Source organism: Pithys albifrons, chromosome 5 (genome assembly GCF_047495875.1).
Source record: "Pithys albifrons albifrons isolate INPA30051 chromosome 5, PitAlb_v1, whole genome shotgun sequence".
NCBI lineage: Eukaryota > Metazoa > Chordata > Aves > Passeriformes > Thamnophilidae > Pithys > Pithys albifrons.
The window spans coordinates 70349076-70375786 of NC_092462.1; the positions used below are offsets into that span (position 1 = coordinate 70349076).

Consider the following 26711-nt stretch of genomic DNA (forward strand, 5'->3'; position numbering starts at 1 on the left):
GCGTGTCCGCGGCGGTGCCTGCGCGGAAGTGCGGCGGGAGCGGGGCCGGGGCCGGCCGGGGCCGGGGCTGGAGGGGCGCCCGGGGGGCCCGGCCGGGGGGCTCGGGGAGCGCCGGGAGCAGCAGGAAGAGCAGCGGGAGCAGCAGCGGCAGGAGCGCGGCCCGGGCGCTGCGATGGACCAGTGCGTGACGGTGGAGCGGGAGCTGGAGAAGGTGCTGCAGAAGTTCTCGGGGTACGGGCAGCTCTGCGAGCGCAGCCTGGAGGAGCTGATCCAGTACGCGGGAGGGCTGCGCAGGGAGATCCTGCAGACCGAGAGTACGTGGAGAACCCCCCGCACCCCCCTGTGCCGAAGGGACGCGGCCCCCTCTCCCTCCTCCTCTTCCTGATTCTCTCCCGGAGGAAAACCCCAAAATGTGGCGCGTTGTGGCCCTAAAACTTCGGGCTTTCTGTCTCTAGAGAGAGCCCCTGGCCCGGGGGTTCTGTGCTGGGCGGCTGAGCCGGGACGCCCCTGGAGTTTTTGCTGACATGGGAGAGTTAAAAGGTGGGAGAAGGGCGGGTTGGGGTTGGATATCAGGGAAAGGTTCTTCTCCTCGCAGGGTGTTCGGGCACTCAACGGGCTCCCCAGGACAGTGGGCACAGCACCAAGTCTGGCAGAGCTCGAGAGGCGTTTGGGTGATACTCAGGCACGGGGTGTTGGGGATGATCCTGTGCAGGTCTGGGGGCTGGACTCATGATCCTGGTCGGTCCCTTCCAGCTCAGGATGTTCTGTGATCGGTCTCGGCCTTCCCGGGCCTCTCCTACTTTGTCCGTGCTGCTCAGGAGGTTTGTTTGTTCCTGATCAGCAGGTCTGGCGTGACCCTGGTCAGGGTGTTCATAACCCTTTAAGCTGGGTGACAAAGGGCTTGGTCACCCCAGAGGAAACACAGGGCTGGCCTGACCTGTTTGCTTTCCTCCCCCTCCTTTATTTTCCTTTTCTTCTCTCTCTTTTCCTGTGTTCCCTCAGTTGTGTCGCTTTGCTGGGGCTGGGTTTGGCGCTGTTTAGGGTAAAGCCACTGTCAGCAGGGAGTGAACACGGGCAGCTGAGCCCTGTCCGTGGGTCACGGCTGGTGTTGGGCACTTGTGAGGGCTGTAAACACGGGACACTTCAATGTTGTGAAATCCCAGAGGTGGAGGCAGTGCCGTGTTTGTTGGTGGAGTGGGAGGGAGTGGAGAGGCAGCTGGAGTGATTTACCCAAGGCCGTGCAGGAAGCCAGGGATTAAAAATAGGAAATTGCAGGCTCCTGAGCCCAAACTTGAGAGCAACTGTGCTGCTGCTGCTCTGCTTTTGCTGTTGTTTGGTTCAGAGGAAAAGTGTTTGCTGTGTGGTCTTGTGCAAACAGAGGTGCAAAGCTCAGTCAGGAGCCTGGATAATTCCAGGAACACAAGCCTGAGTGTGCTGGAGCTGCTCTGTGTGTACACAGCAGTTTCCACAGACAGCAAATTCTGATTTCAAGGCATTTATTTGGGATGAAAAACCACTTGGTCCTTTTGACATTGTTTGGAACTGTGTTTCAGTGGGTGTTATTTGTGCTCTTCGAAGCAGTTTGGGCTTGGGCATTGAGGACATGGATATTCCCAGGCACTCAGCAATAGGACAAGGGGGCACGATGGGCTCAAGCTCTGCCAGGGGAAATTGAAGTTGGAGAGCAGAAAAAAATTCTTTCCAGAGAGAGTGCTCAGGCACTGGAATGGGCTGCCCAGAGAGGGGGTGGATTCCCCATCCCTGGAGGTTTTTAAAGTGAGATTGGCCGTGGCACTGAGTGCCATGATCTGGTAGAGGGACTGGAGTTGGACCAAGGGTTGGACTTGATGATCTTGGAGGTCTTTTCCATCCCAATCTGTTTTATGATTCTATGCCAGTCAATAAAATGTGTGTCTTCACAGCCTGAGGGGCTGACCTGGCCTGGAGAGCTCCTGGTGTGACCCTCACACTTGTGTTGGTCTTTGTTGGACTGTAAAGGTTTGTCTGGGAGAATTCCATTGCAGGTCCAAAGCTTTTACTCACTTTGTGATAAAATTAAAAGGTTCCAGTGTGTGATTCCTTCAGGGTCCTCATTGGCTTGGATTAGCAGTTTTTGGGACTGATCCTGGACATACTTTGAACAGTTACCAGGTAGGTGGTGATGCTGTTCCAGAGAGCACATCCCAGGCTGAGCTTTCTGTTAGTGGGATAAAGGCCAGTGTGTTATTAGTGCACCCTCAAACATCTGGGTAGGTGGCAAAGTTCTTCTATTGTTTTTTTCTTTAACATGTTATTTATAACTTTCTAACAAGAACAGGTATTTGCAGCTTTGGTTGTTGTATCCTGAGGATTTTTGAAAATTGATAATGTTGGGAGCAGCCAAATATCTTAATGTGGTGCTCTAATTCAGCAGTATGGAATGCAGAAATATGCTTGTGTGTGCAACTGTGAAGGGAAAAAGAGAAATTAAAACCCTCACTGCTGAAGAAGAAGTTAATGCTGTAGGACAAGATCTGGGAGCAAAGATGCATGAAAAGGCCTTAAATAGACAGTGGATATAAAAAGGAAGTGGGTGGAGAAAAAGAAATTATTAGAAGCTGCTTTGCTTTAACCTCTAAACTGATTTGGTTTTTTTGCCCTCACACAGTCTCTTAAAATGTCTTTTATCATGTTAAAGCCTGAGGACAGACCAGCCCTATCTGTGCTCAGGCCTGTGAGTGGGAAAGCAAAGTTTGTCTCTCTTCTCTGTTCCCTTCATCCATCTGTCTTTCTGGAGTAGCCAAGGCAGGGCTGCATGTTCTTGGATGGTATAAATGTGTTTGGCTGAGTAAACTTGGGTTTGGACTCTGTTGTGCCTGGTGTCTGCTGGTCTGTGTGTTTATTTATGTGTTTAGTAGAATAGAATAGAATTGATTGGGTTGGAAAAGACCTCCGAGATCATCAAGTCTAACCCTTGGTCCAACTCCAGTCCCTTTACCACATCATGGCACTCAGTGCCACGGCCAATCTCAGTTTAAAAACCTCCAGGGATGGGGAATCCACCCCCTCTCTGGGCAGCCCATTCCAATGCCTGAGCACTCTCTCTGCAAAGAATTTCTTTCTGATCTCCAACTTCATTTTCCCCTGGCAGAGCTTGAGCCCATCGTGCCCCCTTGTCCTATTGCTGAGTGCCTGGGAGAAGAGACCAGCCCCCACCTGGCCAGAACTTCCCTTCAGGTAGTTCTAGACAGTGCTGAGGTCACCTCTGAGCCTCCTCTTCTCCAGGCTAAACACCCCCAGCTCCCTCAGCCTCTCCCCACAGCACTTGTGCTCCAGTCCCTTCACCAGCCTTGTTGCTCTTCTCTGGCCCCGCTCCAGGCCCTCAATCTCTTTCCTGAACTGAGGGGCCCAGAACTGAACAGAACACTCAAGGTGTGGCCTCACCAACACAGAGTCCAGGGGAAGGGTCACTGCCCTGGGCCTGCTGGCCACGCTATTTGTGATCCAGGCCAGGATCCCATTGGCCTTCTTGGCCACCTGGGCACACTGTTGGCTCATGCTGAGCTCTCTGTCAATTAGTCCCCCCCAGTTGTGACTAAAGGGAAGTTCTGGCCAGGTGGGGGTTGGTCTCTTCTCCCAGGCACTCAGCAATAGAACAAGGGGGCACAATGGGCTCAAGCTCTGCCAGGGGAAATTGAAGTTGGAGAGCAGAAAAAACTTCTTTGCAGAGAGAGTGCTCAGGCATTGGAATGGGCTGCCCAGAGAGGGGGTGGATTCCCCACCCCTGGAGGTTTTGAAACTGAGATTGGACGAGGCACTGAGTGCCATGATCTGGTAAAGGGACTGGAGTTGGACCAAGGGTTGGACTTGATGATCTTGGAGGTCTTTTCCAACCCAATCCATTCTATGATTCTGTGATTTTCGTTGCTTGACTGGAGTTGGTTTCTGCTACATGAGTGTCAGGGGCCAGCAATTTCCTTACTTGCTCGGGGTAGAAGCTGTTACCCATGTCAGTTGTTTGGGTTTTAGCTTAATGGCTTTTCTTGCAGAAAACCCCTTTTAGCCACTTTGTTTATTGCAGAACAAGTGTTTCCATTTTTGCATGTTGTGTAATCTCTGGCTGATCATTTTGTTGTGGCAAAAGTCACCAGACGGTTAAAGGCCCTTCATGTGATTTTAACTGTCTGTCATAAAATTTAAACAGCAGCTGAGAAATAATGATTATTCTTGAGGTAATTTTAGGGGGTGAACTTTATGTAATAGTTGAGTGAATTTTTCATTTTTAATTCAGGATGCAGAGAGTCACTTAAGTGACTATTTCAATCCTGTTACTCCTCACTCATCCACTAGAAAAAAACATAGCGAGCCCCATTAGCCATTTGCCTGGGAGATGATCATTGGCTTCATGGGACTGGAGGGAGGTAAAGCTTTTTTCTTTCTTAAGAGCTGTGGCTGCTGCAAAAATGCTCTTGGAGCTTCCTGAGCTTGTGGGGCTGGACAGGGGCTGTTTGCTTGGTTAGAGGTGAGGTGAGATAGGTCAGGGTAACAACAGAGGGGAAGGTGTCTAGAAAAAGAGGATGTGAAATCATTATCCATCCCATGTGGTTACAGGTGTTTCTGGATTTCCTTTGCTCTCTCCAGAAACTGGGCTCTTAACATGCTGCTGAAACCAAAGACATGTTAAAGTATGAAATAAAAAAGGAAGAAACTTAAAAACTGAACACATTTTCCATAAAATCTCTCTTCAAAAGAGATATTTTGGTGAGTTTGGTTTTTTTGGTGGGTTTGTTTTTTTTGGTGTTTTTTTTTTTTTTAACATGAGGGCTTTGGGCCCAGGATGTTGGGGGAGATGTTTCTGGGCTGCTCTCCCACTCAATTTAGCCTTCCTGCAGCTGAAGGCTGCTAAGCCTGTGTCCCTAAAGGAAAAATCCTTCATGTAGAATGAACTTTGAGGAAGCAGAGACCTTCAGAGGTAAAACTGGAAAAGAGATTTTTAAATCAGAAGCAGGAAGAAAAGATCGGAGTAAAGCACCAAAAATGTAATTTTTTCCCCCTGACTGAAGCTCCTGAGTGATGTTTGAATCAAGGCACAGAGGGTGTAAACTGTGTAGTGCTGGAAACGTTTCCTGTTTATTGTTTTGCCCCCAGAATGGGTCACACAGCAGTGCACCTGCTGTGGGACAGCCACTAAAGATGTCACAGTTTCTAGAGAATAAATCTCACAACAAGCAATTGTGAGTGTGATGTCCACAGGTCCTTCAGGAGCTGCTTCTTGTCCATGGAGGGGATGGCTGAACTTCCAGAGCTGTTTCCAGGAGTTGGGAAGCAGGAGTTTCATAAGTGGGTGCCTCATGGGGCAGGAATTAATTGGGCCCTCATTAATGCACATTTTGCTTGCACCTTGTTGAAGTTAAACATGATGTTGTGATGTACCTCCAGGGTCTGTCTGAAACAGAACTGATCCTGTGGTAGCCTCAGTCGCTTTCTGTGGTGTCCTGAGACATTTGTGGATTGGGTGTTTCTGTGGGATGTTTATTCATACGTGGTGACTGAGACACTTGAGAACTTTACGTTAATTTTTTAAAGAGTTGCCCTTGTTCAGTGCTATTGTGCACCCAACTGGATTCCTAATTCCACAGGTGAGTTTTCACACAGGTGAATTCCTGCACATCTGCCTCCATTTGCACTCATATTGCTTTACAAATGCTCCCTGGATTGCACTTCTTTCTTCTGATACCACTTTTTGCCTTTAAATGTTGCATATTAAGAGGTTTGATCTTACCATTTGTTTGTAACAAATGTAGTAATTTTCCTCTCTTTTGTCCAGATCAAGATGGAGACTTGTCAGGGACGATTTCACTTGTTATGACACAGTGTTGTAAAAGAATAAAAGACACAGTCCAAAAACTGGCCTCTGATCATAAGGACATTCACAGCAGCGTCTCCCGAGTTGGGAAAGCCATTGATAAGGTATTTATTTTGTGGCTTGATTGTCTCGTAGCATCAATTCTGTGGCACGTGCTCTGCTTTACAAAATTTGGATTTATGTTACAGTGAATCTCAACTAAACCTTCGTGACAACTACAGAAGCAGAGGTGAGAGAGGGGGCTGTGCAGCACTTGCTGTCAGAACTCCCTGCAGACAGACTGTTCTCCTGGGGCAGCTCAGATCTCCTTATTTCTGAGAGAACATGCCCTGTGGATACTACAAGGCTTGGTGTATTTTGTGTTTTACGAGTTCAGCAGGATGGTTGTTTCAGTATCTGTCTCTACAGGAAATACTGTGGTTTATAATACAATGTCTAGTTGGTTGTCAGTAGCAGGTGACTCTGAAGTGGCATTTTGTTCTGAAAGGCAGGACAAGTGGCTGTGCCATCCCTGGAAGTGCTCAGGGCTGGATTGGATTGGCCTTGGAGCAACCTGGGCTGGTGGAAGGTGTCCCTGCCCATGCCTGGGGGTGGAACTGGATGATCTTTAAGGTCCCTTCCAACCCAAACAGTTCAATGTTTCTGTAAAACCAGAGATTTTTTAATGAAGAACATATTGTGCATATTTCATGAGTACTGTTGGTTTTGGGGACTTAATTTTATAGCAGAGTGTTCTTAATTGGAAGAGTTCTTAAAGTGAGTAGTGCAGATTCAGCATCTTCTAGTAGGTAGGGCAGCTGATCTGTGGAGCTTTGCATTGGAGACATTCTGATTTGAATTCCAGGCTCAAGAGCAACTGGGATCTGAATGTCTTTGTAGGTAAATAATAACAATTCTTTGAAATTACACTAGAGTGGTGCTGTATGTGAACTTTCAGGCTGTTGCTTTTCTCTCTCTGTGTTTGTTTTCATGAAGTAGTTCTGTTTTGAGAGAGTAGTTCTGTGCTTGGTTTTCTGGCACATTCCTGTGATAGTTTCACATCTCAGCAGCCTCTGTTGGCAGGCCCTAAACACTTGCATTGAGGTGCACCTTATAATATTGTTAGGAAGATGCTTGTAAATGCGTCTTTTCACCTGGACAAAGATGTTTGCAGCATTACCCAGTACTGATTTATGCTTTGGGAATCTCATTTAAGCTTTGTTAGTTATGATAGTCTGTTAAAGCATAACTTAACAATAGTGTGATGAGGAAACAAAGTACTTAATGCTGCCTTATTGGGCAGAATGTCCATGGAACTTTCATTTTTTGCTTGTCTATATGACCAACCCTGACAGAGAGCTCAAACTTTGTAGTAATGGCTGTAATCCACATGTCACTTACCCAAAGCTTAAGGATGCATCTGTCTCAAATCCTTGCTGCTGTATCTAAACCAATTAACTGGAGTAAAATTCCATCCTTATTACCGGCTTGAAGCCTGAAATAAATCTGTGTAATCTTGTCCTAAGTTTTTAAACTTTCCTATTCTGCTTTAGCCAGGGGACATTTACACAAATACACTTTCAGGTTTGTCCAAACCTTCTTCATTTAAATCCTCTGAGGTAGAACAACCCCAGGTCGTATGTTCAGGGTGTGAATGTTCAGTGGAAATTGGTGATAGTATTTCTTAGGAGCCAAAGAAAACAACACATGCAAGCTTAAAGAAGTTTAGGCTTGAGTCTAATCTCCAAATTGCTGTTTTCTGGGAATAGAGTTTTCCCAGTGTTGTTTCCGTCCTGCTGTTTTATGTACTATTTTTATTTGAAAAGGGATAGATGTAAATAAAAGCGTTTTTTAAATTTGAAGTCTGTGGTTTTGTAAAACAGTAGAAGGACCTGAATAATCCTTGTCTGCTGTGCCTGTTGAGTGTCAGAAGGGCTTTTCCACTGAGGTCTTAAAAATGAGCTCAACTTGCTGTATTCAGTGTGCTCCTTCCTCTGGATTTTCAGTTTCAGTTCTGTGGTGTTTGCATCACAAGACTGAAAGCAGCAGGAGCTGCACAAGTCCCCGGTTCTGCCTGTAATGAAGGATGCAGTTTTATGAAGTTCTGAGCACAATTTAGGATTGTCTCCTTTAATATGAACTTGGCTGATACGGTTTTTTTAGTGCAAACAGTTTGAATTTTGTTAATTTTCCCCAGCTGTAGTATCTTAACTTGCAAATGTGTCTTGGCCTGTCTGTCAGATGAATATGTGAAATGTTTAAATCCAGGTGGAGTTCAGTGTTTCCCTGAACAGCAACATGTGAAGGAAATCTTCCATGTGTACTAAATTCCATTTCCCTGTGCTGCTGGAAGATATGTTTGAAACCTGCCAGCAAAGTCTTTGTTGGGATTCCACTCCCATAACCTGGAATTGTCCTCCCCCATCCCTTCACCATAATATGCTTAAGCTTAAACCAATAAAAGTATTTAAGTGTAATTGATGTAGTGAATTGATTCTCAACACATTTCTGGACAAAATTCTGCTGCTTCCAAAATAAAACACTCATTAGAATATCAAGAAGCACAGCCCTTGCCTTGATTCATGAGGTTTGAGTTTTGTGTCTCACTTATTTCAAAGACAAATCAGCATCTCTAGAAACTGCTTGTGGTGTTCCAGCTGTGAGTGCTCAGGCACAGATAAATGTAACTCCTCATTTTGTTGCCTGGTTTGAGATTGGGAAACGTGCTCATCCTGGTGCCAATTTTGTGTGACACAGCCCAATGACAGCTGTTGTTGCATGTGGAATCAACAAACTTCCTCCTTAGCAATAAGCCTGGATTGTGAAAGAACTTGCTGTGTTGTCTGCTTGTGGCAATTTCAGATTAAATTTATTTTTTCCCGGGTTCAGGCAGGATTATACTCACATACAAAGTTTAGTCTGGTCGGGTGTTGAGTTATTGTAGCCATTGCTTGTGAGCTTGGATGGGCCCTGGATTTGTCTGCCTGCCGAGTTCACTCTGAGAACAGGAGCCCTTAAGCAAAATGAAGTTCAAATTTGGCTTCAAATACATTGAAGTCTGAAGTGCCAAAGCTTTGTGTGTTGCTTTTTAATTAGAAGTTCCTGGAAAGTTTATCTAATAAGCTAAACCTTTTCTCATAGTAGTTCAACATGGATCACATGCTGCTGATTCATGAAAGGTTGCTCTTTCTTCCAGAGAGTGTTTTCTCCTTTGAATGGGAATGTTTGTGTCCAGTTTTTTCTGTGTTGTGCAGCGTTTGCTTCCAGAACTCACCGTGTGTCTGTTGTTCAGGTACCTCACTCAGCAACATCCCTGTAAATCACCCACTGCTGGAATGATTTGAATTCCTCAAAGTTGTTTGATGGGATGGTAAATGTTTTCCCTCCAGCAGGAATCTGTCTGAGTAGGGGTTCATTTAGGAAAGTTGTGGAGTAAGTGGTGGCTCCTTTAATTTTTTCCCCCCAAATTATAAGCCTGTTATGAGGCCAATATTTTAATTAATGTTTCAAGAAAGCAAACTTTTACCTCAGTTAATGTTTGTTTCATATAAAAACATGTATGTGAATGAACTGAAAGCCTTTGCTGAACTTCATTTCACTGTGAAGAATTGGGCTAAATAAATACAGTCTTTGCAAGTTGAGCTTTATCTTATGTACAAACAGACTGAAGAGAGAAGGTAAACAAATATTTTATTTGTATTTTGGGTCAGAATTCAGAAGGGGGAAATGCACAAAGTCGTCTCAACTGAGAAAGTGAGGAACAGAACTGTCCTTAATCATCATCCTTCTTCATGTTGTTACAAGTAACATGGAAGGTTGGATGTTTGTTGAAATGGTCCGTCTTGTGTTTGTGTGCATGTTTAAGTCCCTCAGATTCTTGCAATTATTGGTAATGTGCTTTGTGTTGTATCATTGGTGTATTTAGCACATAATAACCTACATTTTGGCCCTAGGCTTGCTAGTTAGGCTCTTAAAAAGGGTTTGTTTCTCAGCAGTATTAACTGACACAGGTTATTTTGTGCTTTGCAGGTTTTAAGCTTTCTGCAGTTTTCAACTTACAGAATTTATTTTAACTTATGAAACCTTATTAAACCCCACGTGCTGTCAGTTATCAAACTGTTAGCATTTAGAAAACAAAACTGGGGGGTGTGCAGGCACCAGCAGATCATCCCTGCGTGGCACTTATGAAATAGATAAGCCAAAGGCAAGTGGTAATTTGTTCTGACATGTGACAGTCACTCACTGCAATATGTGCAGTCAGTTCCTGAAGCTCCTCAGGACTCAGAGCTGTGGAATCCCACATAAAATACACACCTCAGAAATTCTTTAAAACAAAACAGAAGTTTTTGGAATGAGAGCCCAGTAAAGAGCAAGTTAATCAGAGAATGACTGAGGGGAAGTAAAAAACTTGAGGTCCTTTGGTTGTGTGATGTGACTGGATTCATTGCCTTCTTTTATGTGAATTAAAAATCTAATTTATGGTGGGGTTTTCAAAAGTTTCACAGGGCTCATAGATTTGTCATTTCAGAAGAAAATGAGTATTTTGTGAGGGCACTGAGCTAATGAGCTCCACCACCTCTGCCCTCAGGCAGCGAGGAGGATGTGGCAATGCTTGAGGCTGAATTCAGCTTTTAATGGTTGGTAACTGCCCAGAAGAATATGGTTTCTGCTTACAGGGTTATACAGCTTAAAGTCAATTATTTTGAGATTTCTGATGATCTCCACCCTGGAAACTGAGCACCAAAAGCAAGTCTGCGTGTTTAAATGCTGCCTGTGATGGTCCTTTAGTGCATTGCTGATGGATTTGTGTTCCCTGTTTGGACACTGATACCAGAATCAACAATGCTGATGAGGTTTTAAGGATTCAAATGGTTGGCACAAATAAGAACAGTGTTATTTAGTCTTCAAGATGCTTATTAAGTTTTTCAAGATGCGGCTTAAAGATGAGCAGCATGGCAAGGAGCTGACTGGTTAAGATACCCAAGTGAAATGTTAAATGTGAGACTTGAGCAAATGGTGGTATTTTAAATGCTCACTTTGCTCCACCATCTCAGGGAGATGGAAGAGACAATTTGCTACACTAAGGTTGGTGTTTTACTGGAAGTTTGCTGAGGGGCCTACAGGGAGGGGTGGCTTTGGAGCCGTGTGTGCAGGGCTGAAAGGCTGCCCCTTCCTCACGGTGGCACAGAGCAACGTCAGAGGAGATGGGAAGGTGCTAGTGGAGGAAATGAGTAAGTAGTGAGTAAAAGGAAAGTGCAGGGAGAGGCTGAGCTGTGCACAGGAAGGCAGTGGTGCCAACTGTGTGTTATCTGCTGGGACAGAGCCCTGTGTTTGTGCAGGTCGGTGTTCCCCTGGTGTGCAGGGCTGTGGGTTATCACCAAGCTGCAGCTGAAGCCCTGCTGATTCCTGAAGTTCCTGCTTGGGAAAGAGCCCTCAAGAAGGAGTCAATCATCACATCAGGCAGCAAGCAAAGCAGTGACTTCCAGACTTTTTATTTTGCAGGAGCTTTGTTTTAGGCAGTGAGTGAGGATTTTTATTAAAATGAACCTGCCTGCCTTCATCATGTTAGTGGTTAAAATCCTGGTTTGTATCTTGGATTGGAACAAATGTTGCTCTTCTGCTGCCAGGAGGAGCTTTGCCAAGCAGTGCCAAGTGTTACCAGTGAGTCACTGTGACAATATCTTTAGTTATTCCTGGAATATGTCCATAGGCCACTGGCCTAAAAATACACAGCACTAGGATCATCTGGGTTAGATCTGTAAGAGATCCCTTGGACCTTCAAAGCTTGTGCTGTTGCTGGGATGTTGAGGTCTTCAGAGACTTGGATGTCATTATTGTTTGGGGTTTGGGGAGAAGTGACTTTTTCCTTTTCAGCATTGTCTACTCCCCCAGCTGTGGAAAAAAAATCTTGAATCAGAGCTTTTACTTCCAGTTTGGTGTGTTATAGTGACAGTGATGCATTGGTAACACTGTCTTGGTTCTGCTGTACACAATTCTGTCTTCTGTTCTCTGTACATTTTCAGTTTTAACTAGATTTCTATCTTTCTAGCTAGACTTGTAATTTGCCAGTGTAATTCCTTAACGTGAATAATACTCAGACTTGAAACGAGCAAGCCAAAGGATTTGTTCTTCCATGCACAGGAGATAAGGAAGCAGCTGACAGATATATTTCACTTTGGAGGTAATTGAGGACCAGCTCAGTAATAGGCAGAAGGCATCAGGGTGGAAACACAGGTGTCCTGCATAATTAAAGAAAAATTATATGGGGTGATTTGTTCCAGCCCATTGACTGTTAATTTGTGTGTTTCAGAACTTTGACTCGGACATCAGCAGCGTGGGGATAGATGGGTGCTGGCAGGCTGACAGCCAGAGGATCCTCAATGAGGTGATGGTGGAGCACTTCTTCCGGCAGGGAATGTTGGATGTGGCTGAGGAGCTTTGTCAGGTAACGATGAGTGTGGGTGTTGGAGGTTGTCAACTGTGGAAAATGGTGCTTTGTGTTAACTTCATGTTTGAATGTTCCAGGTCAGTATTTAAACTGTCAGAAAACCAACATATCAATCCCATTGTTTTTCATGCCTTCACTAAAAACTGCCCTGTTTTTCTTCTGTTTTTTTTTTTTCCCCAGGAATCTGGTCTGTCAATAGATCAAAGTCAAAAAGAACCATTTGTGGAGTTAAATCGAATATTGGAAGCATTAAAAGTTAGAGTTTTGAGACCTGCACTAGAGTAAGTTTAATAATTTTTTCCTCTTTTTTTTGATGCTTTTAACAAAAGGGCCACCTGTTAGTGAGATTTCTTCTGAACAAAACAATCCAATTAATGCAAGTCATTTATTGCATGGATAATGCTGCTCAGACCAAAACCAAGTCTGAGGATTGGGAATATCTGAGATCTCTCTGTCAGCCTTAGACCAGGATATTTGCTTGACCTTAGTAGACTTTACAACCATTAGACAGTAAAGTGGTGCTAAAAGCAACAGTGAGGAAGGAAAGGTGATGAAATGTCTCATGGGCTTCTGCTTTATGATTTACAGTAGAGGATACACAGTGCCATTGCAGAATAGCTTTTAATTCAAAAAGAAGAAAACCTGAAAAAAACCCTCAGTCTAATTTTTTTAAGCTTTCATAAGCCTGTGTTGGTCTCAGAAGAAAAAAAAACCAACCACAAAACACAAAAAACAAACCCAACCAAATAAAACAACGAAACCAGCTCTGAAGTGACCTTTTAAAAACCGAAACAGTGAAACAAAAGCAGATTCAAAGTTTTTATGTTTCATTCCAGAGCATAATTCACATACTTAAGATACCTTTTTTGCATTATTCAGTTAGGTACATTTTCATATTAACAGACATTTTCTTTTCCCTTTAACATGAACCAACAGAGATGTGTCAATTCAGTCCTCACTGGCATCTGAGTGCAGGGACACTCTGATACTCAAAGCCTGGTGTTCATCCACTAAGTCCTGGATTATGGCTCTGGGTCATGCAAAGTTTGACCTAAATAGTTGGCCTTTGAATGTGGTTGCACAGGTGGAAAGGTGGGGTGGTTTATTGCCAAATTGAAGAGAAGCAAACACGGCTGTTACAGCTGAAACAGGATTTACTGTCAGCTGCACCACGTATTTCTTACAGTTCAAATAGTAACAGAGCTGTTGTGAAGGATAATCCCTGAGGAACAGTAATTTGCTGTTATATCTGTTCCATTGAAGGCACTAAATTCATTTTATCTCCAGTTTGCAGTGCTTTATGCCTTACCCGTTGCCACTTGGTTGTATCTTACAGTTTCTGCAATGTGTTAAATATCTGTCAAACAAAGGAGAAGGCACGATTGTCCTTCAGAGGAATTCTTACTCCAGCTGAATGGGCAGACAATAGGGGGTATTGTCAGCACAGTTCGTGTGTTGTTCTCCCTCCCCCACCCTGTCTTACTCCTGTGTATAATGTTTATTTTGTTTAAACTGGACAGTGCAAAAGCTGTCTGCTTCTCTTTGCTGCTGCTGGGCACAGAGGGAGCCTTATTTATGGTGATGATGATGTAAAAACCATAGTGGGGATGATCAGCATGTGACAAAATGTCATGGTTTGAACATGGTTTTAACTCTCTGGTTTAGGAGGTAACCTGTGTGTTTCCATTTTGTTTCCTAGCAGATGTGAGTGCTCAGGAGAAGGGATAGAAACCACTCCTGGATGGATGATCTCCATATGATAGGAGCTTGGAGAGTGGTGCTGTGCTCTTTGGGCTAAAACTGGCATCAGTAAATACAACTTCAGGGGTGCATAAAGCCAGTCCCAGACTGGCCCATGGCAGGGCCAGGCTGCTGACAGTGGTGGTGGAGCAGAAAGGAGTCACACCAGGATGGTTAATTGCAGTCCCATGAACCAGGAAGGGTAGTATAGCAGGGTTTATCCATGCGGGATTGTGGAAGGTTGGGGTTAAAGCAACCAGTCTCTCTGGCTCTGCCAGTGCTCTGTGCTTGTGCTCAGCTTAACCCTGTGTTGGAAACTAAACAAACACAGGTGGCTCCTGGTCACTGCCATGGGAAAGGAGTTGTCAGATAAATGACTTTTCTAATAGACTTTCAACTCCATTAAAGTGATGGAGAGAAATTAGTATTTGTGTCTCAGAAAAAATAGACTCTAACTGTATCTTTTTACATATTCTAATACAAATTCCAACACTTAAAAATATGATGTTTCAGATTTAAATAGAATATGACTGGCCATAACTTTTTTGTTTTCCCTTGTGGGATGTGCAGCTTGGCTTTTGTAGGTGTCCAGTCTGGCCCTGCACTGTAAACTGTATAATCTTTATACCTCTTCAGGATCCCATTAATTTCCAGTGACTTTTCTCACTGTAATTTGGTGATGATGAGGAGAAATACAGGTGGGTTTTTTTCCTGGATGGATTCTGGCCCTTTGGAACCCATGTTGGGTCTCCATGTGAAGATCTGGTGGGAATGACCTACAGGTTGAAAGCTTTTGGCTGTGAGTTGAGAAGAGGTGTTGTATTCTCGTCTGTCTGTGAACAAGGTGCACAGGTCCTGGTATTTGCTGGGACCCTGTGGTATGATGTGAACTTATTTCAAGGAAGCCTAGCAAAGTTTAAATTCATTTTAATTAAACCCCATGTGAGAGCTGGAAGAGAGCTTTGTGTACCCGTGGTTTGAGTAGTACTCTGTAAACTTTACAAAAAATTCAGATGGATTTGAGTCTCAGAAGTGAAGACACCTAGAGCATCATTTTGAGAGGAGGTGAGAAGGCAGGTGATGTGATCACTAACAGTTTTGGACAGTGGCAGAGACAGTATGTGGGTTGGATGTTTTAAGCTTCCCTTGCTGGTTTTTTGTTTTTCCCTTGGAAACAGGAACAGCATGTCCCAGGCCAAACACCTCAGGACTCGTGTCTGTGGTTGCTTTCTTTTGATACAAATCTGTACTGCCACTCAAAGAGCTAAAAATGGAAAGGCTGCCTAAAAGCTAATTTGGAAAAATAGGCTTGACCTCAGCAAGATGAAATACTCTGTCATGTGGATGTGAATATTGGCAGGGAGAGGATGGAGGCTCTTTTGTTGCAATAGAGATTAATATCTCATTGATGGGACCGTGGACAAGCCTTAGTGTTTATTTATAATTTCTTTGTCCTTCAGCTGCTTATTATAGTGTGGTTGTTCACTTCAGGCTCTTGTTTGTGTAGCTGGGATTGAATTACACCACTATACCTGGTTTAAACTATGCACACAGATCATAGAAGTCCAGTTAAAATATCCCCCCAAATGTAGAAAAACACCCCAAAATCTGACCACCACCATGGTTAGTGGGTGTGCTCTTCCCTCCTGGTGGAGATGACAGTGCTGACGAGTCTTCTGAGGCTGCTCGTCTGAAGCTGCTTGAAATGAGGGACAGTGGGGCTTGTTCTTAGTTCAAAGGCTCCATTTTTCACTGTTTCCTGCTGAAAGGTCACTGTGTCTACAAAGCCTTGTTGCTGAGGTCAGACCACTGGCACTTCCACCACAGCAAATTCAAAGTGGATACTTGCTCATTAGTGCTGTATCTTCTTACCAATACTGTAAAAATGCTCAATTTTCTTATTTTAGTATTGATTTCAATGAAGAGAAGCCTCACAGACCCTTTTTTTTTTTTTTTAAGGAGCAGAGACTTCCTCACTTGCTTTGCTGGAAAGTGAAAAACTTTTTGCTTAATGGGGCCCCCACAGTGAAAATAGTAGAACTAATTAACACTAATGAGAAACAGATGTACTGGAGAACATTGAAACTTGAGGTTCTTAAGAGAGATTGGATTGATTTAGGCCTGAGTAAATTGAGTTAAGGGAAAAAAACCAAAACACCACCCAAAGAACCTCCAAAAAAAACCCAAGAAAGGGATGGATGAATTCTAAATAATAGAAAAATTTTTATGAAATGCTTTGAATATTCCAGTTAATTTTACTTGATGTGTGTTTAAGAATTCTTTCATGTTATTTAAGAGCCAAACATTAGTGTTGTCATGGTGAATGAGACACAGCAAGTGAGAAATACTCTTACTGTCCAGGTTGAAGATAACACAGAAAGCAAAGTTTAACTGGGGTAAAGTATGATATTTAGGCTGATTTCCCTTCTCCCAGTGTAAGGTCTTGATAATGTCTGTCTTTGGGGTCCCCTGGATGCAATTCCTCTCTGCGGGGCACGCGTATAAACAGTGGCTTGGAGAGCATATTTGGTCAATGAGGCTGTTGGAAAACGTTCTTGAAAGGCTTGATCAAACTTCCTCTGTGTGCAGCTGAAGAACCATCAGTAATTATTAAAATTGAGATCGCTACTAATTCAAATACAATAGATTCTAGCTATTTCTGCCTTTTATTGTGCCTAATTTAGTCTTGTCTTCCAGCCAATGAGTGATGAATTTTGCAGAGTTTAACTCTGCAGCAGCACCAGAAGTACCATTGTCCATGTGTTACAAAAGGTCTTGCCTTTTTCTGTGCTCTGTAGAGACTCAGAAGTTCAAGGAACAGTCATACTTTCCTTGAAATAGATGGTAGATAATTGTAATAATTTCATACAGTGTAGGCTGACACTTAATTACTCCTGTGTCACGTCCCATTGTGCCTCCTCCTTTCTTCCAGGTGGGCGGTATCCAACAGAGAAATGCTCATGGCACAGAATAGTTCGCTGGAATTTAAACTGCACAGATTATATTTCATTAGTTTATTGATGGGGGGAACAGCCAATCAGAGAGAAGCACTTCAGTATGCGAAGAACTTCCAGCCCTTCGCCCTAAATCATCAGAAAGGTAAATTTTTGGTCACATTAAGGGGATTTAAAGCACTGGGATATGGTACCTTGTAGTAAAATATAAGTCATGTTCCAAATGTGTTTTACTCCATTCTTATCAGTTTCTAAAGGCTTCTTATTTTTATATTTAACATGTATAGCCCAAATCCTTATAATTTGAATTACCTGTTTTTTCTTTATTTAAGAGGGCACAAATGTGTGTGAATGTTGGCACATTGCTTAACATTAAGGTTTTTGACTCTTTGATTAAATATGTAGATTACTCTGGCACAAGCCTGTTACAGATGTAAAGTGTTAAAAATGCACAGGAATGTTCTTGGAATAGTCATCTGCTATTTTCTACTGCGTGGGGTACAAAGAGAAGTGAAACTTTTTTAAAATGGGGAACATGTGAGTTAAATGAACCATCTCAACCCAAATCCAGTAAAGCCTATATTTTTAGGGTAGTGTGTGTATGTCAGAAAGCTTCCAAAAAAGGAGACCTGTGTGAGGCAGATTCCCAGGCAGCACATCCTGCCTGTGGTGGTGGAGGAAACTCCCGGGTCAATCCATAGTGAAGTGTGTTGTAGAGATGAGGATGGGTTACTGATTCTGCCTGTTTCCCATGCAAAACCTTGAACTGTAGACACAAGCTTTTATTTGTTGCATAAAATATCTGCCTGTTGCTGGTCCCTCCCAGATATCCAGGTGTTGATGGGCAGCCTGGTGTACCTGCGGCAAGGCATCGAGAACTCCCCATACGTCCACCTGTTGGATGCCAACCAGTGGGCTGACATCTGTGACATCTTCACCAGGGATGCCTGTGCTCTCCTGGGGCTCTCAGTGGAATCACCCCTCAGTGTTAGGTGAGCTGCTTTTTGCTTGCTTTTGAGACCAGGAACATAGAATCATGGAAGATCCAAGATCATCAAGTCCAACCCTTGGTCCAACTGCAGTCCCTTTACCAGATCATGGCACTCAGTGCCACGGCCAATCTCAGTTGAAAAACCTCCAGGGATGGGGAATCCACCCCCTCTCTGGGCAGCCCATTCCAATGCCTGAGCACTCTCTCTGCAAAGAATTTTTTTCTGCTCTCCAACTTCAATTTCCCCTGGCAGAGCTTGAGCCCATCGTGCCCCCTTGTCCTATTGCTGAGTGCCTGGGAGAAGAGACCAACCCCCACCTGGCTAGAACTTCCCTTCAGGGAGTTCTAGACTGTGATGAGGTCACCTCTGAGCCTCCTCCAGGCTAAACACCTCCAACTCCCTCAGCCTCTCCCCATAGGGCTTGTGCTCCAGTCCCTTCACCAGCCTTGTTGCTCTTCTCTGGCCCCGCTCCAGCCCCTCAATCTCTTTCCTGAACTGAGAGGCCCAGAACTGAATGCAGCACTCAAGGTGAGGCCTCACCAGCTCAGAGTACAGGGGAAGGGTCACTGCCCTGGTCCTCTTGGCCACACTATTTTTGATACAGGGCAGGATCCCATTGACAGGATCATGGGTTGTTTTCTGCTTGCTGTTGAGGACCAAAGAAATGGCTTTTGAGAAGCAATCCCATCGAGCCTGCATTAAATAAAGAGCATAGTTACGTTTAGCTCTAACCAGATTTGCAAAGATTGGAGATCAGAGGTTCCTGTGTGTTGAGCTCTGCCTAGCATCACTGCAGCTCAAGAGGAATCATTCCTGGATGGAATTTGGCTTCTGAAGTTTGGACATAAATGTGAAAGAGAAGGATGGCAGTCAGCCAATTATTCTCACAGCAAATTTGTGACAAGTGTCCCTGCTGTTTCACTGGAAAAAAACCTTAAAACTGTGGCCATAATTCTGTCAGCATGTGATGATTTTGGTTTTTAATCCACACATTACTGGTCTCATTCTTAGAAGAATGATTATGAGTTCTGTTGTGATTTCAGCTGCTAAAATTTCCACATTGTTTGCTGAATCTGATTTGCAAAGAAGAAAGAGGCTCTTTTAAGCTCAGTAGCTAATCTGGCAAAATGCAAATCTCTAGGAGGCAGTTGGAAATCTGAAGGAAACCCAACCTAATCTTCTTCCAGCTTCTCCAAAGATAAAACAGATAAGCTGCTCTTTACCCTTTGCATGTCAATACCCCCAAAATACCCCTGATGTTCTTATTTTCATTTCAGACATGAAATAGATAATAAATTATGTGTATCTTTCTAGGCTAGATTTGGTGCTTAGCGGAAGCTTCACTACCTACTCTTTTTTGTTTGTTTTGGTTTTTTTTAACTGTTTCTATTTACTATTGTTAGACTTTTGTTCTTGGTTTATAATAAATTGTCAAGCCTCTCATATCTCCTTTCTGCACCCCAGTCACAAAATACAACAGAAACAACAAAGGGAGCACTTCAGATTGTCTTTCTTCAGTAGAGTTACAAGTTTCATTTTGAGGTTTTTATAGGTATCTAAAGCTCCGATCTCTGATTTTTGGCTTTCATCTTTCTCTGGTTTCCTTCAAATAAACATCAATCCTTTATGTTTTCACTGCTCTCACACTGATGCTGCAATGCACTTTACAGTGCAAATGGCCAAGAGATTTTCTGTGAAACGGGAAGTCCCTGCCACTGATATTTGGAGGGATTGGACATTTGCTTTGCTCCTCGGGTGGGATTGATTGCACTGAAATGTATTTACTGTATGGCTGGCATCGACACTGTTGTCCTAAACAAGACTGTTCTAAACTGGTGTGACCTTTGAGTGCTGCAGATCCTTTAGGAATTAAACCAGCATGAAATGAAATTCCTGCTACAGAATATATTCTTTCTAGAACCCGAGTAACAGGCACCTTTTTAAGGCTGATTGATCTCTCCAGTGTTTGTCTAATCCTGTACAGGCTCATGGTCTGAGTTCATGTATGGAGACAGTGGGATAACTCTTGTAGTGTGGAGATTGGGGTTCAGGGTCTTGAAGGATTGCAGGATACCATTTGAATTTACAGTTTACTTCAAAGGGCTCTTCAGAGATGTTTTCATGCAGAACCATTACAGCAGTAATGCTTGTCTCTCTACAAATAGTATGTGTCTAAACTTATTCACAGGGTTAATACAAGTTATGCTCAGGGTTGAAATGAAGTGTGAGGATTGATTATTTTTTTATTACTTTTTTGTGGCTTAGGCAAGAGATCCATAGGTTTCAGGCATATCCCTCCCAAGCAAACCAGCCAGATGTTCCTGCAGAAACACAGAAACAATTATCTGGAAGGACAGAGTGGAGACAAAGGGCATGACTTCTGCAGACAATAAAACTTGCACAAATCATAAAATAATCTGCCAAACAAACATAGCAGGCTGACACCAAGGTCAAATCTGTTGCTAGTGATTTTCAGGCCTATAGTACCATGATTAGACTTAAATCCATCAAGTCATCTGTTAATTTGTGGAAACTCAGTGTCACATTTTCTTTTGTAACATGCTGAAATATTTCCAAATGATGTGGCAAGTTCTGGTAACAGGTAACTCCCAGAGGAGGCTGCACTATTGGGACACACACAGACTTTGGGCAGTTTTATACTGTGGTTCTTCTTTGTGACATTACTTACCTTCCTGTGTTTTTTCTGCATTTCTTTTCTTGATTTAAGGTGAACGTGGAAAGACACGTTTCTTTATGTGATAATCAGGTATAATTGAAGGATTATGGGTTGTGTGTATGTGTGGGTTATGTGGAAACTCTTAGGCTGCACATCCTCTTCCATAGCTGAGAGCAACCACCTGTGTAAGCTGCCATGGTGTCTTCCTCCTGTACAGCTCAAAGTCAAAGTAGGTGGTAGAGAAAATCTATTTATCATAAGACTCAGAGGAAGGATTAACTGCTGTTTTCTGTCCAGAATGTTGTACCTGAGGGCCCCAGCCTAAAATACAGGATAACTGATAACCTGCCCCAGAGCTCTTGCTTGTCTGTACTCCCGAGCTCCCTCCAAGTATTTACAAGATTTGAATGAAGCAGTACAGAACTCCTGTGTCCCAGTTAACCTTTAAAGTAGAAATGTGAAAAAATGTTGGTTTCTCTAGCAGACACTTAATGTTAACGTTTCCTTTTTCTGCAGTTTTTCAGCAGGTTGTGTAGCATTACCAGCTCTAATTAATATCAAGGCAGTTATTGAACAAAGGCAGTGCACAGGGGTGTGGAACCAGAAGGACGAACTCCCGGTGAGTGGATGCTGAGCCATCTCAGGACAGATTCCTGATGGCAAATGCTGTTTCCAGGTTTCTTTTGTGCTGAATGTTACGGGATGTTACACATGGCCTCCACCTCCATCAGCTCTGGGGCTTGGGGCTCTTTGCAGTGCAGGGCCTGGGGGTCACAGACACCCCCACACAGAGGACACTGACACAATTGGCCATGCAGGCTGCCACAGACACTGCACTGCCTTCAGCAACACCCACACACAGCACTTGCATAAAACACAAGTACAGGCAGCCAAGATCCCCTCCTGCTCTTTGGCTGGTAAAGATTGAAATTCATTAGTGAAAGCACAAACCCAGCACTCCAGATTCACAAACAAATGCATATTCATGAGCACTCAAATATTGATGTGGCCCTTCTGGCCTGTTTTTTACCCCTTTCTGGCCATTCCTCCTCAATCCCCTTACCCTGCACTTCCCTCCTGCAGTTTGTATAGTCCTGCTGACCCCTTCTCCTCTGTGACCCTCAGGTTTGCATTGATATCTCTTGCAGAATCCAGGTTTGGTTGCAGTTTCTTGATAACCTATCATTTAGTGTGGCTGTCAAGGTTGTTCCTTGTTACTCTCTCCATTCTGTTTGTCTGTCAGGTTTGTACCTCTGATTGTTGTTTGTTGCTCCCCTTTCACTTGTTACCTCCTTTCACATCAAAAAGATCTTTGATCAAATGACCTTAAAGAAACAGATGCTCTCTCCTTCCACTTAGCCTTAGATGTTTCTGTATAATGAAAGAAAATGGATCCCACAGAGAAACATTAACTTCCTCTACCTAGGCTTGAGCTCAGTGCAGGGCTTGCTTAGCACTGGCTCTTTATCAGGCAGACAGGAGATGAAAGAATTAGTGCTGCATCTGGGGACATGGGAGTTGGGATCCAGTGCATTATGCTTCCAGCACATCTCATTTGTATCAGTTGAAATGAAGTTCAGTTGTTATGAAACCCCAGTTTCCCTTTATAGCTCTTGCCAAGTGTGTGCAGCTCTCCAGTGACCTGCTCCTGATTTGGAAAGGAAACCTATTTAGTGCAAACTGGGCATGAACTGAATTACCCTCTTCGACTGCAGCTGGAAGAGATTCATTTACAGTGTAAGGACGTGTCTTGAGTTTCTCCCAGCTGTGTTTTCTGTCATGCTGAGTGTAACCTCCAAGTGTGACAGATTCCTGCCCTGCTGTCCAGACAGGAGTGATCACCTGGGGAGAATTTGGGAAAAGATTGCTGTGTGATGTAGAGCAGTTAATAATACACATGTGGCTCCTTGTGTTTTCTAAACTGAAGGATCTCTGGAGTGTTCTGCTGAGGCAGTATGGGCATGGAAAGCCCTATTTTCATTGTGCAAAGACAGATTAAGTAGCATGAAAAGGTCACATTGTCAGGTTTAGTTAAAGGTTAAACCCGTTGAAACAGAGGACTGGTCAGAGCCAGGAGCTTTAGGTACACAATCTGTGATTTTTGCAGTTCTCAGTTAATTACTGAAGCCAAAGACCTTGTTCTTCTCTGTTACGGGTCCCTTTCTGAAATCATTTTGTCCTCATGGGAAGAGTTGTGCTGTGCCAGTGTCTTCTGTTTTGGTACTGAAAATTGGTGATTCTGACACACTTAATTAGTCACAAGGCATGAAGGTGTTGGGAGAGTCTTTCAAGAAGCTACAGAACATTAACATAGTAAATCCAAGTATTTTTTATCTTTTTTTTCTTTCCCCCTCAAATGAAATCTACCATCTAAACCACTGTGTATTTCCTAGCCAGTGGTTTCCACAAAGTCTTGTTGGTTCACCAACTCAGTTTTCCTGCCAGGCCGTAGATTTGCACCAAATATGCACTTGTCCCTTGGCAGAATCCTCTGCTTTGTTGCTTCTCCCCATCTCCAGCATAAATCACCATTTTCAGATCACAGTTAAGTGTTTTTGGCTGGGAAATTGTCACAATGGATTTTGCTGCCTTCACAGCTGCACTGAGAAATCTGTTAAGTAAGGGCCATGACTTAAAGGGATAATTATCTGGAAATGTAGTTTCCCAAGATAAATTTTTATGTTAATTTCTTTTGCAGATTGAAGTGGACCTCGGTAAAAAGTGCTGGTATCATTCAATATTTGCCTGTCCCATCCTTCGTCAACAAACAACAGATAATAATCCACCTATGAAATTAGTCTGTGGTCATATTATATCAAGAGATGCTTTGAATAAAATGTTTAATGGCAGCAAGTAAGTACTATTCTTTTATTTCAAGCAAAATACAGACAAGGACAAATCTTAAGGCCAGACTATTGTGTTTTGGGGAAACTGAGTCCATAATCACATGGTTGAAAAGCCAGATAAGCTGGGTTGAGAAAAATGTCATAAACCTTCTGATGTTGTAGAAAGTGAGCTTATGTGAAGGAATGCCATGAGCAGAGTAATTTTTCAAGTTGTTAAGTACCATTGTCTTGCCTTAAATTCAAAATGGAGGCCTTTACATACACAGTTCTTCTTTGGGAGCAAAGTTAGATTTTAGTTAAAAACTAAAGTCGAACCTCTGGGGAACTGTGGCTTAGTAATTGAACAGGTAGGGGAATTTTCACTGTGAAAATACCCCTCAGATATCCCTGGGGTGCCTGCAGGCTTTTGGGAAGCAGAAAATGGGAGAGAGAAAGGGATACAAATTTTCTTGAGGAAGAATCAGTGGTTATTTGGATTGAATATGTGCATCTTCTGTGGAGGCTGTCAGCTTAATTTAGAGCTGTGAGTTGTTTTTGGGAAATCCAGCGTGAGAATGAGTGAGGCTATGAATGAAACTCTGGAGTGATGTTTGCATTCTGTGCCTAAAGCGATGCCTCTGTGGGTGACTTTAGCCATTTTAAGCCAGTAAAATGGTGATGCTGCTGCTGCATCACTCCTGGCCCCATCACTCATTCCTGATGATTTCATTGATCAGCTTCAGTGACAGCACAGCTCTGACAATAGTAATTCAGGGGGTGGAGGTGGAGGGGATAAAAGGCCCAGATGTGAGAACTGGGGGGAAAATGGACAAATTCTAGAAGAGATACTGTAAACAGGTAGGATTGTATCAGTGGAGACCTCAGCAGGGAGGCCAGGCTGAGCTCCTCAGTCATAACCTGCAGGAGCTGATCTGCATGGGTTGTAAACTCACAGCATTGTGAGAATCAGACACTAAGATGCACTGAATGCTGAGGGAAGCCACCAGCTGATTGAAAATTACTGCAAGGCCAGGCTGGATGGAGCTCCAAACAACCTGGTCTGGTGGAAGGTGTCCCTGCCCATGGCAGGGGTTTGGAATGAGATGATCTTTAAGGTCCCTTCCAACCCAAACCATTCTGTGATTCTAAAATATAACACGTGAATCCAGAAGTAGGAGTAATACTTATAAAGAAATTCCTCTTCATGATCAATCTAATAATTCAGGAATGTGTGGGTGGAAAGTGAGAAAGACTAACTAGAAGGAAAAGTGTGATAAGGTCTCTCTCAGCTAAAGGTGACTTAGTGGAGCCAAGTAAAATGTTGTGGCTTAAGAGTGCAGTTGTTCCATCCCACAGGGATACAGCTCAGTACCTTTAATGCTCTGTTGTTTCATGTTGCCCCAATTCTAACATGTTATTTTTGTCCCCAGATTAAAATGCCCTTATTGTCCCATGGAACAGAGCCCCGGAGATGCCAAACAGATATTTTTCTGAAGAAAAGTTTCATTATGCAGTTTGTAAGTGACACTCTGGATTTCAGGTGCATTTCAGGAGAATTAAAACACTCTTGTTCCCTTTTATGCAGCAGACTGAGGACTCCTGTGTTTGTATAAGCTAATGCTACAGAAACTTTGCCAACATTTAGTTATACATACCAAGTGGAAATGCTACAGAAATATTATTACCATAGGGCTTTACTATACTCTTGGTCTCCATACCTGATCAAGTTACTACACCAGCAGTTGTCATTCAATGCAGGTTTTTGTACTTAATTATATGGTGACTTTTTACTTTTTAAAGGCAGAAATTGATCACCCCCATTTGTTTAATATTCTTCCTGCTATTATTCTGTCATTTTATTGATAACTGTCATCTTAGAGAATGTTTGTGGACAAAGTTTTATTTCCTGTAACATGTACATAATTAAAAGTAAATACTTCAGAAAAAAAGTTTGATAAATTGAATAGTCATTCTAAAACTAATTTGTATTTTTTTTGCTGAAAATGCTGTGATATATTCTGAGTTTTTCTTTCAAACATTTTTTCAACTTTTACATAGAATTCAAAGTTAATGTGCATATATATATAAAGTATATAAAATATATAGCCCCAAGGGGCTACCTGTTAAAATCATCACTAATTTATAAGGGTGATGTGTGGCTAAACTACTACTGAGGCAGAGAGTGGAACAGGAAATCCTGTTCCTTTGGTTTCACAATCAAGAAGTGTTTGTGTAAGAAAACATTCAATAAATTCTGAAGTGGAAATGCTTTAGTCAATGACATTTGCTCTCTGGCCTTTGTAGTCATGTTCTTTGAACTTTGTATTCAGGATTAGGCTATAAATGTCATGTTGCTGTATAGTTTAATAGTCATTATAGTGTGCTATTTATAAACAGTTATCAAAACCAAATAAATTGTAGAAGTATTCATTGTTAAATGGGGGGAGAGCATGTTCTGATGCAATCTACTGATCACAACTCTGCACTTGGCAGAACTGGGCCCTACATCATATATTAGGAGGTAGCAAGTTTTCTGTAGCTTGAGAACACTTTGCTTCTAGCCTTGTTTTTGTAGTAGAATATTACTGCCATTGCCACTTTTTCTGCTAAATTTGTCATATTGTTGACTAGGTAAATTTGTACTCATAAAGGAGACGTAGATCATGGCAGTTAAATCTTCTTTAGTGTGCATATATTTGTATTTATTGCACTGTCCTATAGTAGGGCAAGCAGCCATAAGGCATGCAAAGCTACATGTAAAATTATATTTCTGTATTGTGTAGTTACAAAAAACCATCAACCCCAAGCTTCTGTGGTTGAACACTGACACACTGGTTGATGCACTAGCACAATGCACTACAGAGAAGACCATCTTTGGGAAATCTACACCCTTTGAATTTGTCTGTCACCTGGCTGGAGACGCTGAGTCGGACTCTTACCGGATCAGTGACAATGGACATACCTACAGAGACATTAAAAAGAGGAGCGAGTCAAGGCACACAAATTTTAAACTTCAGATGTGTTTGATACATGTGAAAAATAACAGGTGTGTGATTTTTTTCTGCAAAACTTACGTTGTATTCACACGGAGCTCCAAACAAGCCGCGTTACCAAGTGGTAAAATCAACAATAAACGGGTGAGGATATTATTTTCCATGTAGGTTTCCTAGTCTTCCTGAAGTTGCTTTTAATCTTTTCTTTTGACTGGAATGGCTTAATGCTTTGGATTTTTAGAAATGCCATACTAAGTA

At 43.0% G+C, this 26711-nt stretch overlaps 1 protein-coding gene across 3 annotated transcripts; it reads left to right on the forward strand.

Moving 5' to 3' along the window:
• On the forward strand, window positions 1-26620 carry RMND5A (required for meiotic nuclear division 5 homolog A). 3 transcript variants are annotated; one of them, XM_071557013.1, is made up of 10 exons: window positions 1-314; window positions 5807-5949; window positions 12135-12269; window positions 12453-12553; window positions 16945-17111; window positions 17793-17958; window positions 21152-21254; window positions 23334-23488; window positions 24891-24977; window positions 26244-26620. In XM_071557013.1, the coding sequence occupies exons 1-9, from the start codon at window positions 173-175 to the stop codon at window positions 24952-24954; spliced, it is 1176 nt and encodes a 391-aa protein (XP_071413114.1). In that variant the 5' UTR covers window positions 1-172; the 3' UTR covers window positions 24955-24977; window positions 26244-26620. The 3 variants fall into 3 exon arrangements, with proteins under 3 accessions (XP_071413114.1, XP_071413113.1, XP_071413115.1); XM_071557012.1 differs by having other exon boundaries at window positions 24891-26620; XM_071557014.1 differs by having other exon boundaries at window positions 2-231; window positions 24891-26620.
• The last annotated feature ends 91 nt before the right edge of the window (window positions 26621-26711 follow it).

Excerpts from the sequence above, each read along its gene's own strand:
- RMND5A (XM_071557012.1), top strand. The coding sequence starts at position 173 with ATGGACCAGTGCGTGACGGTGGAGCGGGAGCTGGAGAAGGTGCTGCAG. Across the intron at positions 315-5,806 it reads GGAGATCCTGCAGACCGAGA|ATCAAGATGGAGACTTGTCA; the intron begins GTACGTGGAGAA and ends TCTTTTGTCCAG. Across the intron at positions 5,950-12,134 it reads TTGGGAAAGCCATTGATAAG|AACTTTGACTCGGACATCAG; the intron begins GTATTTATTTTG and ends TGTGTGTTTCAG.